This window comes from Gorilla gorilla, chromosome 15 (genome assembly GCF_029281585.2).
Source record: "Gorilla gorilla gorilla isolate KB3781 chromosome 15, NHGRI_mGorGor1-v2.1_pri, whole genome shotgun sequence".
NCBI lineage: Eukaryota > Metazoa > Chordata > Mammalia > Primates > Hominidae > Gorilla > Gorilla gorilla.
In genome coordinates this window covers 112,035,296-112,049,228 of record NC_073239.2, presented here as the reverse complement: position 1 = coordinate 112,049,228, position 13,933 = coordinate 112,035,296, and the positions used below count along the sequence as shown (strand labels likewise).

Genomic DNA, 13,933 nt, shown 5'->3' with positions numbered 1-13,933 from the left:
CTTTTTGAAAATCAAATTACCACATTTTCAAATTTTGTCAGCAAAATTGAAGATCTGTGTGATCAGCATATGAGTGCTTTCATTGTGTGTCCTACCAGAGTTAGACGACTTAGTTGAAGTTTTGCATTGTGGACATTAATTTTAACTTTATATCCATGTTCAAAATCCTTAACTTAAAGCTTCATACTGGATAAAGGTCATTTTATAACTTAGAAAACGAACATTCAAAGAACATGTTTTACTTTGTTTATATGATTAAATAACTTATTTTATGTTAATTGAAAACAAATGGCCATGATTTTAAAGTTGCCTTTTAGTATTTGTGGTTGTCATTTGAAATTATCCATAACCCTTGCTTTTATTGAGTTTCAAACCCTTTTAAAAACAGCAGCTATGTTTCCCCTCCTTCCCCATTCCCCCTCGTTTCAGACAAAAGACTGCATGCTGGCGAATGGCAAACTGGATGAGGATTACGAGGAGGAGGATGAGGAGGAGGAGAGCCTGATGTGGAGGGCTCCGAAGGAAGAGGCTGACTATGAAGATGATTTCCTGGAGTATGATCAGGAACATATCAGATTTATAGATAATATGTTAATGGGGTCAGGAGCTTTTGTAAAGAAAATCTCTCTTTCTCCTTTTTCAACCACTGATTCTGCATATGAATGGAAAATGCCCAAAAAATCCTCCTTAGGTAGTATGCCATTTTCATCAGATTTTGAGGATTTTGACTACAGCTCTTGGGATGCAATGTGCTATCTGGATCCTAGCAAAGCTGTTGAAGAAGATGACTTTGTGGTGGGGTTCTGGAATCCATCAGAAGAAAACTGTGGTGTTGACACGGGAAAGCAGTCCATTTCTTACGACTTGCACACTGAGCAGTGTATTGCTGACAAAAGCATAGCGGACTGTGTGGAAGCCCTGCTGGGCTGCTATTTAACCAGCTGTGGGGAGAGGGCTGCTCAGCTTTTCCTCTGTTCACTGGGGCTGAAGGTGCTCCCGGTAATTAAAAGGACTGATCGGGAAAAGGCCCTGTGCCCTACTCGGGAGAATTTCAACAACCAACAAAAGAACCTTTCAGTGAGCTGTGCTGCTGCTTCTGTGGCCAGTTCACGCTCTTCTGTATTGAAAGACTCGGAATATGGTTGTTTGAAGATTCCACCAAGATGTATGTTTGATCATCCAGATGCAGATAAAACACTGAATCACCTTATATCGGGGTTTGAAAATTTTGAAAAGAAAATCAACTACAGATTCAAGAATAAGGCTTACCTTCTCCAGGCTTTTACACATGCCTCCTACCACTACAATACTATCACTGGTAAGGAGCCCACGACCAGACTTCGTTTCTGGGAAAATGAGACTTTGTGTTGATCTCATCGTGTTGGCCTTGTAAAAGTGATCTATGCATGTACAGTGTTCGTGCTTAATATTCAAGGGATGGGGCGGGGAACAAAAGGAATAGAAAGAATTCTTTTCCTTGTTATTTGGGGAGCACGTATTGCTTTATAACTTTGGTTGTTGGGAGTATGGCTATCATATACCCTCATCAGTGTCATTTTATATCTGCCTAATTAGAGAAATTTTAACCTTAATATTTTGATGTGTTTTCCCCATTTTATCCTCCCCAAATATCTTTCTCTTGCCCATTCAGTGCTGCTTTTGGTTTTTGATTTAGTTGTATATTCTGGATGTATTTCCACAGCCTTTTATTGTTCTTCCTGGACAAAAAGACCCCTCCTTTAGGGTCTTTTTAAAGATGGATAGATTAAAAGATTAAAAGCAATGATTTCACAAGAAGGTTGTGTGGCCCTTGCTGTGAATCTGCTGTCATCTTCTGCTTCTCACTGTGCTCTGTATTTGCCCCTCTTTTGATAGACTGTCAACCCATTAGATTAGAAGGGAGAACAAGCCCCTCACACCCAAATCAGCTTCAGTCTGTGAAACACAGCTGAAGTTTACATTTCAATTTCTGTATCAGAAAAATTAAGTGCCTGAATTCAGAACACCAAAGCAAAGTATAAAGTTTGTAGTTTATATAATAAAAGCAAGGTAGGTTAAGGTGAGCAGCAAAATGTAAAAACCAAAAAGTGAAAAACTATCTCACTCTGGACTAGAAAGACTGATGAAACTAAAGCCTAATTTTCGTTATGGAGGAAAAATGATACGTGGCTTTCGACTACATTCTGCTGGAAGTTCCGAGACCTGGGTTCTCGCCTAGCACAGTCCCTGCTTCTTAATTCCTTGCTTATTCTGGGACAAGTCACCATCGGTCCCTGCCTGAGTTTCCTCAGCTGTATATATTATTTTAATCACTGTGAGAAAATAGAGGTGTTGATTTAACATTGATCATTTTCACATTTTGACAAACAACCAGTTTACCTGCCTTTGCTCCCTTTCACAACTCTTTCTCAATCTCTTGGTTTGTGGTAAATTCATTTCTATAATAGCTCAAGTTAAGAAGAGGGTCTTCTTTTCCTGTCATCCTGTGTAACAAAAATAGCCCAGGAATAGTGAGGAATGGTATCACTTATGCACAGATTCCAGAGTGTGAATGAGACTTTAGCGATGGCAGCACAGTGTAGCCACATGGAGAGGTGTGTGCGGCCCTGGTTTCACGTAAGTGATGATGTGTGAGGGAGACTCGAGAGGAAGGCCCCAGCACCTGCCCAGACAGCACAATGCCAGAGAAAAGCATTCAGTGATCATGATAGCACCTGTGAGGTTTTGTTTTTCCTTCTTAACAAGCATTAGTCTTTTGACCACTTGAAGATTTTATGACCCCAGTTTATATAAGAAAGGTACTTAATTTGTCATTAAAATTTAGTTTCCAGAGGCTTTTTAGTATGATATGTCAAATATCCTTTTTGAAGAATATATGTATGAAAATGATTGTAAATACAAATCTTCTTCGGATTTGGGGGTCAGTTGCCTATGTGGGGATAGTGTAAATGCTTCTGCACAAGCTTACGGTTCCACTTCGGATCCCCTCAGATTGTTACCAGCGCTTAGAATTCCTGGGAGATGCGATTTTGGACTACCTCATAACCAAGCACCTTTATGAAGACCCGCGGCAGCACTCCCCGGGGGTCCTGACAGACCTGCGGTCTGCCCTGGTCAACAACACCATCTTTGCATCGCTGGCTGTAAAGTACGACTACCACAAGTACTTCAAAGCTGTCTCTCCTGAGCTCTTCCATGTCATCGATGACTTTGTGCAGTTTCAGCTTGAGAAGAATGAAATGCAAGGAATGGATTCTGAGGTTAGTGCTGTTCAAAACGATGTTGAAAAAAGTGGTCTGACTAGGAGTCTCTGTAGTTTCAGAGTTCTGACGGCATAGTGGTCTAAAGGGACAGCAGGAGGTCAGGGGTGTGGAACCCAGTGTGCTGTGTTCTCTGGGAGCACGAGTGAACTGCAGTTTGCAGGTAGGCCTCTTAAACTTGTCTGCCCCCACTGTGGGCTGTGTGGTCATTCAGGTGAAGAGAAGGAACCAGGCCTTTCAGTTATGTACCCTTCCCACGCCTTCGTGAGGGCTTCCAGCATTGAGGCATGCCAAAGAAGTGGCCTCCACTGCCGGACCCCAAGGCAGGTTTAGCTTTAGTAAAAGCCCAGTGTAGCTTATTCTTCCTTTTTTAAATGGATCAGAAATATTTGCTAATATCTCAGGGAAGCATCGTAAATATACATTCTGCTTCTACTTGAAGTGGGAAAATCTAGTTTAAAAAACAAACTTCTAAATTTTTGACCATTGGAATTTGGGAGGCTTCTATTGTAAGTTCAGCCAAAGGCTGTCTGGTGACAGAGCTAATTCTAATGTGTTTGTGAGCTATTTCGAATTTTTGTAGGAAAGGATATTGCTTAGATCTTTCCAGGATCTTAACATTCATCTGCATACCTGTGTCCCCCAGAGAGACTCTCATTTCCTCCTCTTCCCATTTCATTTCCTTTGATTTTCTTATTTTTGTAGATTTTCTTATAAGGAGTCAGGAAATACAGACTTAATACTAGTAGCTGTTTTAGTTGTCATTGCTTTAATTTGTACCTTCCCCTTTTTAATTGCACCAAACCTTTGTTGGGGAGTAGTGACTTTCTATGAGAAAAATTAAGAGTAGGTTTGAAGTCTAGCCGCAGAGCCAAGTTCATGCCCTGCCAGCTGCCCAGATGTGCACTGGAGGAGTCAGTAGGCCCTGCTCTTACTTTAACGCGCCTCTGTGCTCTTGTCCAAGATGAACAGCCTGAGCTGGAGCGTGGCAGGCTGTGAGGCGAGAAGGTGGGACCAGCTCGTAGACTTCCAAGTGTTACCTAGTCTCATTCTTTAGAAATAGCTAAGCTTGAAATTTGAGGAATTAGTTAAAATTAGATTTAAGCTCTCTTTGGATGCCAGTGGGGCATATTGGTTTTGTTAGTTTTTGTTCATTCTTTTCCTTCCCTTTGTTTATATAAACATATGTATAGAAGTTACAAGAACTGATTGGAAATGTCATGGTCTGGCATTTCTAACTTACTATTTGATCTTAAGAAAGTCTCTTTACCTCTCTGGGCCTCCGTTTCCTCAGCTGTAAACAGAGAGAATTAAACTTGGTAAGTTTTAAAATTCCTTTCTATCTCAAAACCATAAATATGAACAATAAGTCTGTTTTTTTAAGTAATCAGCAGTATAAATGTAGTATATATAACTTTGTATGGCTAAACAACCTATTAGAAATTAGTATTTTCCCACTTTCTCTTTATTTTTTTCACAAATGATTTGTGTTGATTTTAGAAAAGTTAGTACAAGTAAATAAGAAGAAAATTAGTTAAATTTGCCTGATTATGCTACCTCGGAAATAACCAATATTAACATTTTTGGAGGAATTGTGGATGTGTATAGATATAAACATATCTAAAATGTAAAATGGAATTCCATTATGTATAGGATACTGTCACCTGTTCTTTTCACGTATAATATATTGTGGCTGACTTTCTGTGTATTGATGGGTATCATGATGCTCAGGAGCCACACGCTAGTCAACACGTGGCTGATTTATTTAAACGCTTCTTTATGGCCGAGTAGTTCAGTAGTTTGTGGTTAGGATGTTTAATAACCATGGATGTGATAAATAACGCTTATGTATCTAGTTACCTCCTTAAAATAAGTTCTTAGAGATGCAATTGCTGCATCAAAGAATTGTGAACTTTTCAAAGGCTTTTGATGCATGATTTTCTTTTATTAATTTGCATACCTGCTATGTCAGAGACTCGGTTATAGTGAACACATATCTAGTGGCTTAATGAAGAGGGAACTTGGAGGAAAAAATCTTTCAAATAGAATTTCCTTATTTCCCTACAACAGCGATTTCTGCTCCCCAAAGCAGCATACACCCGTGCCAGCACCAGACCAATTAGTACTATTGAATGCTTGCCAAGCAGCTAGGGAGTAGAACTGTTTTAAAGTATAGTTCTTTGACTACGAGTGAATTTGAATTTTTTTCATACTTTTATTGACTATTTCTAATTCTTTGTTAAGGTTGTTTAAATTTAGAAGTAATCTTTTTTCTTTGCTGGGTATATAGAATAATAAATGGGGTGGGGATATTTTTTCTTTTTTTCTTGAAAAGTTTGAAAAACTTTTTTTAAAAGATAACATTTGTTTTACTATTACAATATAGTAGGCATACCATAAATGGTATTTCCCCCCTTATTAAAGAAGTAACAAAAGTCATATATCCAAGAAAAGAAACTACATCTGTGGACTGCCTGTAAAAGTGGCCTTTTTGCTTACAAGTCACTTTTCCCTCTATAATAGCTTAGGAGATCTGAGGAGGACGAAGAGAAAGAAGAGGATATTGAAGTTCCAAAGGCCATGGGGGATATTTTTGAGTCGCTTGCTGGTGCCATTTACATGGATAGTGGGATGTCACTGGAGACAGTCTGGCAGGTGTACTATCCCATGATGCGGCCGCTAATAGGTATTGTTGGCTCCCTTTACAAAGAAAAAAAACCCCACAAAATTAAAAACAACTTCAGAGATATTATTCATATTATTGTTTCATTTTGATTGCAGAAAAGTTTTCTGCAAATGTACCCCGTTCCCCTGTGCGAGAATTGCTTGAAATGGAACCAGAAACTGCCAAATTTAGGTAAGCAAAAAATGTACATGGAAAAAACATTAACTTAAAAACGTCAAGGGGGAAAAGTTCACAAAGATATTGTAAACTAATGATTCTGAAAAATATTTACACCGTGGTGTGCTGTTGTCAGATTTCTGTTTGTAATCTGATTGACTTCTCTTTTTTCCTTCTGTTTTTATGAAATAATGCTGTAATAAAGACTAGACGGCAGCCCTGTCTGTCGGGGGTATGCAATTGCAGTAAGTCGTAACGCGTGTTTCCTTTGTGTGGTGTCAGCTTATACATGGGACTCCTGGCCTGAGAGTGCACACTAAATGCTGATTGACAATGATAATAAATACTTCTGACTTCTAATTCAAGCTGTTTGGATTTTTTACAGCCCGGCTGAGAGAACTTACGACGGGAAGGTCAGAGTCACTGTGGAAGTAGTAGGAAAGGGGAAATTTAAAGGTGTTGGTCGAAGTTACAGGATTGCCAAATCTGCAGCAGCAAGAAGAGCCCTCCGAAGCCTCAAAGCTAATCAACCTCAGGTTCCCAATAGCTGAAACCGCTTTTTAAAATTCAAAACAAGAAACAAAACAAAAAAAATTAAGGGGAAAATTATTTAAATCGGAAAGGAAGACTTAAAGTTGATAGTGAGTGGAATGAATTGAAGGCAGAATTTAAAGTTTGGTTGATAACAGGATAGATAACAGAATAAAACATTTAACATATGTATAAAATTTTGGAACTAATTGTAGTTTTAGTTTTTTGCGCAAACACAATCTTATCTTCTTTCCTCACTTCTGCTTTGTTTAAATCACAAGAGTGCTTTAATGATATTTAGCAAGTGTTCAAAATAATTGACAGGTTTTTTTTTTTTTCTTGAGTTTATGTCAGCTTTGCTTAGTGTTAGAAGGCCATGGAGCTTAAACCTCCAGCAGTCCCTAGGATGATGTAGATTCTTCTCCATCTCTCCGTGTATGCAGTAGTGCCAGTCCTGCAGTAGTTGATAAGCTGAATAGAATGATAAGGTTTTCGAGAGGAGAAGTGCGCCAATGTTGTCTTTTCTTTTCACGTTATACTGTGTAAGGTGATGTTCCTGGTCGCTGTTGCACCTGATAGTAAGGGACAGATTTTTAATGAACATTGGCTGGCATGTTGGTGAATCACATTTTAGTTTTCCGATGCCACATAGTCTTGCATAAAAAAGGGTTCTTGCCTTAAAAGTGAAACCTTCATGGATAGTCTTTAATCTCTGATCTTTTTGGAACAAACTGTTTTACATTCCCTTCATTTTATTATGCATTAGACGTTGAGACAGCGTGATACTTACAACTCACTAGTATAGTTGTAACTTATTACAGGATCATACTAAAATTTCTGTCATATGTATACTGAAGACATTTTAAAAACCAGAATATGTAGTCTACGGATATTTTTTATCATAAAAATGATCTTTGGCTAAACACCGCATTTTACTAAAGTCCTCCTGCCAGGTAGTTCCCACTGATGGAAATGTTTATGGCAAATAATTTTGCCTTCTAGGCTGTTGCTCTAACAAAATAAACCTTTGACATATCACACCTAAAATATGCTGCAGATTTTATAATTGATTGGTTACTTATTTAAGAAGCAAAACACAGCACCTTTACCCTTAGTCTCCTCACATAAATTTCTTACTATACTTTTCATAATGTTGCATGCATATTTCACCTACCAAAGCTGTGCTGTTAATGCCATGAAAGTTTAACGTTTGCGATAAACTGCCGTAATTTTGATACATCTGTGATTTAGGTCATTAATTTAGATAAACTAGCTCATTATTTCCATCTTTGGAAAAGGAAAAAAAAAAAACTTTTTTAGGCATTTGCCTAAGTTTCTTTAATTAGACTTGTAGGCACTCTTCACTTAAATACCTCAGTTCTTCTTTTCTTTTGCATGCATTTTTCCCCTGTTTGGTGCTATGTTTATGTATTATGCTTGAAATTTTAATTTTTTTTTTTTTGCACTGTAACTATAATACCTCTTAATTTACCTTTTTAAAAGCTGTGGGTCAGTCTTGCACTCCCATCAACATACCAGTAGAGGTTTGCTGCAATTTGCCCTGTTAATTATGCTTGAAGTTTAAGAAAGCTGAGCAGAGGTGTCTCATATTTCCCAGCACATGATTCTGAACTTGATGCTTCATGGAATGCTGCATTTATGTGTAAGTGACATTTGAATACTGTCCTTCCTGCTTTATCTGCATCATCCACCCACAGAGAAATGCCTCTGTGCGAGTGCACCGACAGAAAACCGTCAGCTCTGCTTTCTAAGGAACCCTGAGTGAGGGGGGTATTAAGCTTCTCCAGTGTTTTTTGTTGTCTCCAATCTTAAACTTAAATTGAGATCTAAATTATTAAACGAGTTTTTGAGCAAATTAGGTGACTTGTTTTAAAAATATTTAATTCCGATTTGGAACCTTAGATGTCTATTTGATTTTTTAAAAAAACTTAATGTAAGATATGACCAGTTAAAACAAAGCAATTCTTGAATTATATAACTGTAAAAGTGTGCCGTTAACAAGGCTGGATGTGAATTTTATTCTGAGGGTGATTTGTGATCAAGTTTAATCACAAATCTCTTAATATTTATAAACTACCTGATGCCAGGAGCTTAGGGCTTTGCATTGTGTCTAATACATTGATCCCAGTGTTACGGGATTCTCTTGATTCCTGGCACCAAAATCAGATTGTTTTCACAGTTATGATTCCCAGTGGGAGAAAAATGCCTCAATATATTTGTAACCTTAAGAAGAGTATTTTTTTGTTAATACTAAGATGTTCAAACTTAGACATGATTAGGTCATACATTCTCAGGGGTTTAAATTTCCTTCTACCATTCAAAATGTTTTATCAACAGCAAACTTCAGCTGTTTCACTTTTTGTTGGAGAAAAATAGTGGATTTTAATTTGACTCACAGTTTGAAGCATTCTGTGATCCCCTGGTTACTGAGTTAAAAAATAAAAAAGTACGAGTTAGACATATGAAATGGTTATGAACGCTTTTGTGCTGCTGATTTTTAATGCTGTAAAGTTTTCCTGTGTTTAGCTTGTTGAAATGTTTTGCATCTGTCAATTAAGGAAAAAAAAATCACTCTATGTTGCCCCACTTTAGAGCCCTATGTGTCACCCTGTGTTCCTGTGATTGCAATGTGAGACCGAATGTAATATGGAAAACCTACCAGTGGGGTGTGGTTGTGCCCTGAGCACGTGTGTAAAGGACTGGGGAGGCATATCTTGAAAAAGCAACTGCAGAAATTCCTTATGATGATTGTGTGCAAGTTAGTTAACATGAACCTTCATTTGTAAATTTTTTAAAATTTCTTTTATAATATGCTTTCCGCAGTCCTAACTATGCTGCGTTTTATAATAGCTTTTTCCCTTCTGTTCTGTTCATGTAGCACAGATAAGCATTGCACTTGGTACCATGCTTTACCTCATTTCAAGAAAATATGCTTAACAGAGAGGAAAAAAAATGTGGTTTGGCCTTGCTGCTGTTTTGATTTATGGAATTTGAAAAAGATAATTATAATGCCTGCAATGTGTCATATACTCGCACAACTTAAATAGGTCATTTTTGTCTGTGGCATTTTTACTGTTTGTGAAAGTATGAAAAGGATTTGTTAACTGAACTCTTAATTATGTTTTTAAAATGTTTGTTATATTTCTTTTCTTTTTTCTTTTATATTACGTGAAGTGATGAAATTTAGAATGACCTCTAACACTCCTGTAATTGTCTTTTAAAATACTGATATTTTTATTTGTTAATAATACTTTGCCCTCAGAAAGATTCTGATACCCTGTCTTGACAACATGAAACTTGAGGCTGCTTTGGTTCATGAATCCAGGTGTTCCCCTGGCAGTCGGCTTCTTCAGTCGCTCCCTGGAGGCAGGTGGGGACTGCAGAGGATCACTGGAATCCAGATCGAGTACAGTTCATGCACAAGGCCCCGTTGATTTAAAATATTGGATCTTGCTCTGTTAGGGTGTCTAGTCCCTTTACACAAGATTGAAGCCTCCAAACTGAGACCTTGATACCTTTTTTTAACTGCATCTGAAATTATGTTAAGAGTCTTTAACCCATTTGCATTATCTGCAGAAGAGAAACTCATGTCATGTTTATTACCTATATGGTTGTTTTAATTACATTTGAAAAATTATATTTTTCCAACCACTGATTACTTTTCAGGAATTTAATTATTTCCAGATAAATTTCTTTATTTTATATTGTACATGAAAAGTTTTAAAGATATGTTTAAGACCAAGACTATTAAAATGATTTTTAAAGTTGTTGGAGACGCCAATAGCAATATCTAGGAAATTTGCATTGAGACCATTGTATTTTCCACTAGCAGTGAAAATGATTTTTCACAACTAACTTGTAAATATATTTTAATCATTACTTTTTTTTTTCTAGTCCATTTTTATTTGGACATCAACCACAGACAATTTAAATTTTATAGATGCACTAAGAATTCACTGCAGCAGCAGGTTACATAGCAAAAATGCAAAGGTGAACAGGAAGTAAATTTCTGGCTTTTCTGCTGTAAATAGTGAAGGAAAATTACTAAAATCAAGTAAAACTAATGCATATAATTTGATTGACAATAAAATATTTACCATCACATGCTGCAGCTGTTTTTTAAGGAACATGATGTCATTCATTCATACAGTAATCATGCTGCAGAAATTTGCAATCTGCACCTTATGGATCACAATTACCTTTAGTTGTTTTTTTGTAATAATTGTAGCCAAGTAAATCTCCAATAAAGTTATCGTCTGTTCACTTTGTGTCCTTTCATCTTTTTTCAATTCAAGTGGGTAATAACATTTAAATAGTGGTAGCAGAAATGATCTTTATAATGTTTCAATTCCATGGTGAATCATATGAAAATGCATATTTTAATATAAAATTTTGTTTACCAAGTTCTGCTTCCTGTCCACCTGTAGAATTATATAGTAACAACTGTCTTTTTTGAAGACTTAATTCCAATCTGCTTTTTGGAAATTCTGTCACATTGATTGATGCATTCTAGGTCTTGGATTATTTAGATGATATGTTTGACACATTCTTTAGGTGAACTTGGCTTTTCTAAAATCAGATGGACAGAATGTTCAGCTTCCAGGTTTTTAGGACACATTTCCAATATTGTTGATAAAGAAATAATTCTATCATTTTAGCCTTTTGACCCAACTTTTTTTGTAACTCAGTAAACCAAGCACTAATACGAATCATTTGGTTGTAGAAACAAGATGGTAAGAAGTTTTTTAGAATGAGAAAAAAGTTAAGTTTTCCTTTGTAAGTTTAAATTAGTCCCTTCCTTTCCTCTCTCTCTGACTGCCCTAAACTAGAGGAGAAAAAAGTATATTTTAATCCTGAGGAATTTGGGTAAGTGCTACATGCTCGTGTGTGTTGATGTTACTGCCCTGAATTCTCTAGATAGTTCAGGCCAAGCCTCAGGGCCACAGGTCCTTCCTGCCACCATTGACCCTACCCTCCAAGACAAGCAACTGCTCACGTCTGCAGCTGTCACGGCTAGCAAGAAAGAACACAGCCAGGCTGAATGTATCATTTTGCAGATTGCGATGTGCGTGAAAAGAATCCAGATGGGATTGAATTTTTGTGTGTGTGCAGATCCGTGAGCACAATGTATGTTTTAGATGGAATGGTAAATGCTGGGTCCCAGCCAGCTCAGGTCTGTGCCCTTGCAAAGACGCAAGGAGCAGAGAGATGTGCAGGCCAGGAGAAGTGCTTTCTAACTGGTCTGCAGGGCAGTTTATGAACAACCCTTAGAGGGTTTTTTGGTGTGTATGTGGTAAAATACACATAAAGTTTACCATCTGAACCATTTTTAAGTGTACAGTTTAATGGCATAAAGTACCTTCACAGCGTTTTGCAGTTCTCACCACCCTTCATCTCCAGAAGTTTTTCTTTTTCTTTTTTTGAGACAGAGTTTCGCTCTGTCACCCAGGCTGGAATGTAGTGGTGCAATCTCAGCTCACTGCAACCTCTGCCTCCCGGGTTCAAGGGATTCACCTGCCTCAGCCTCCCGAGTAGCTGGGACTACAGGCGCCCGCCACCACGCCAGGCTAATTTTTTGTATTTTTAGTAGAGAAGGGGTTTCACCATGTTACCCAGGATGGTCTTGATCTCCTGACCTCGTGATCTGCCTGCCTGCCTCAGCCTCCCAAAGTGCTGGGATTATAGGCGTGAGCCACCGCGCCTGGCCCATCTCCAGAACATTTTCTTTATCCCAAATTAAAACTCTACCCATTAAACACTAATATTCCTTTCCCTCCAAATCCCTGGCAACCTCATTCTACTTTGTGTCTCTGAATTTAATTTTTCTAAGTAGCTCATATAAGTGGAATCTGACAATGTTTGCCCTTTTGTGTCTGACTTCACTTAGCATAATGTCTTCATGGTTCATCCATACCATGGCACATGTCAGAATTTGCTTTTTAAGGTGAATAATATCCCATTATATGCATAGACCACATTTTGTTTATTCATCTGCCAATGGACATTGGGGTTGCTTCCACCTTTTGGCTGTTGTGAACAGTGCTGCTGTAAACATTAGTGTAGACATACCTGTTTGGGTCACTGCTTTCAGTTCTTTAGAGTATATACCCAGAAGTAGAATTGCTGGATCGTATGGTAATTCTGCTTAATTTTTTGGGAAGTCACCATATTGTTTAGTGACTACACTATTTTACTTTCCCACCAGTAATACACCAAGTTCCAGTTTCTTCACATCCTCACCAATACTTGTTTTATGTGTTTTTGCTAAGAGCCATCCTAATGGATGTAAAGTGGTATCTTATTGTGGTTTTGATTTACATTTCCCTAATGATTAGAGATGTTGAGCATCTTTTAATGGCTTATTGACCATTTGTCTCCTTGGAAAATTATCTGTTCAAGTCCTTTTTACCCATTCTTGAATTGGGTTTTTTTGTTGTTGAGTTTTAGAAGTTCTGTATATATTCTGGATAGGAGTTTTATAGTTTTAGCTCTTACATTGGGTCTTTGGTCCATTTTGAGTTAGCTTTTGTACAGAAGCTTCTCTAGTCATGATGGAGTTATGTCCCAGTAAACTCATCGTAAGTTGAAAATACCTTAAGTCAAAAATGCATTTGCCCCGGCGCAGTGGCTCACACCTATAATCTCAGCACTTTGGGACGCCAAGGTGGGCAGATTGCTGGAGCTCCAGAGTTTGGACCAGTCTGGGCAGCATCTCAAAAGCTCATCTCTATAAAAATACAGTTAGCTGGGTGTGGTGGCACATGCCTTTAGTCCCAGCTACTCAGGAGGCTGAGGTCGAAGATCACCTGAGCCTGGGGAGGTCAAGGCTGGGGTGAGCCATGATCATGCCACTGTACTCTAACCTGGGCAACAGAGTGAGACCTTGTTTCAAAAAAAAAAAAAAATTATTCAATCCACCCAACCTACTGAACATCATAGTTTTGCCTAGCCTAATGTGAATGTGCTCAGAACACACATTAGCCTACACTTGGGCAAAATTATCTAACACAAAGCCTGTTTTTTTTTTTAATTTTTTTGAGATGGAGTCTCGCCCTGTCGTCAGGCTGGAGTGCAGTGGTGCGATCTTGGCTCACTGCAACCTCTGCCTCCTGGGTTAGAGCGATTCTCCTGCCTCAGCCTCCCAAGTAGCTGGGACTACAGGCGTGTGCCACCACGCCCAGCTAAGTTTTGTATTTTTGGTAGAGATGGGGTTTCACCATGTTGGCCAGGATGAGCATTGATCTCTTGACCTCGTGATCCCCCTGCCTCGACCTCCCAA

General features: G+C 38.2%; 1 protein-coding gene across 9 annotated transcripts in view; it reads left to right on the top strand.

Moving 5' to 3' along the window:
- DICER1 (dicer 1, ribonuclease III) overlaps window positions 1-10,917 on the top strand; it is a 72,863-nt gene extending 61,946 nt beyond the window's left edge. For all 9 annotated transcript variants that reach the window (XM_055361879.1, XM_055361882.2, XM_055361888.2 and 6 more), the window contains 5 exons: window positions 430-1,318; window positions 2,992-3,260; window positions 5,784-5,946; window positions 6,042-6,117; window positions 6,488-10,917. In XM_055361879.1, the coding sequence (XP_055217854.1) occupies window positions 430-1,318; window positions 2,992-3,260; window positions 5,784-5,946; window positions 6,042-6,117; window positions 6,488-6,653 (1,563 nt within the window). In that variant the 3' untranslated portion in view covers window positions 6,654-10,917. The remainder of the gene's footprint in view (window positions 1-429; window positions 1,319-2,991; window positions 3,261-5,783; window positions 5,947-6,041; window positions 6,118-6,487) is intronic.
- The last annotated feature ends 3,016 nt before the right edge of the window (window positions 10,918-13,933 follow it).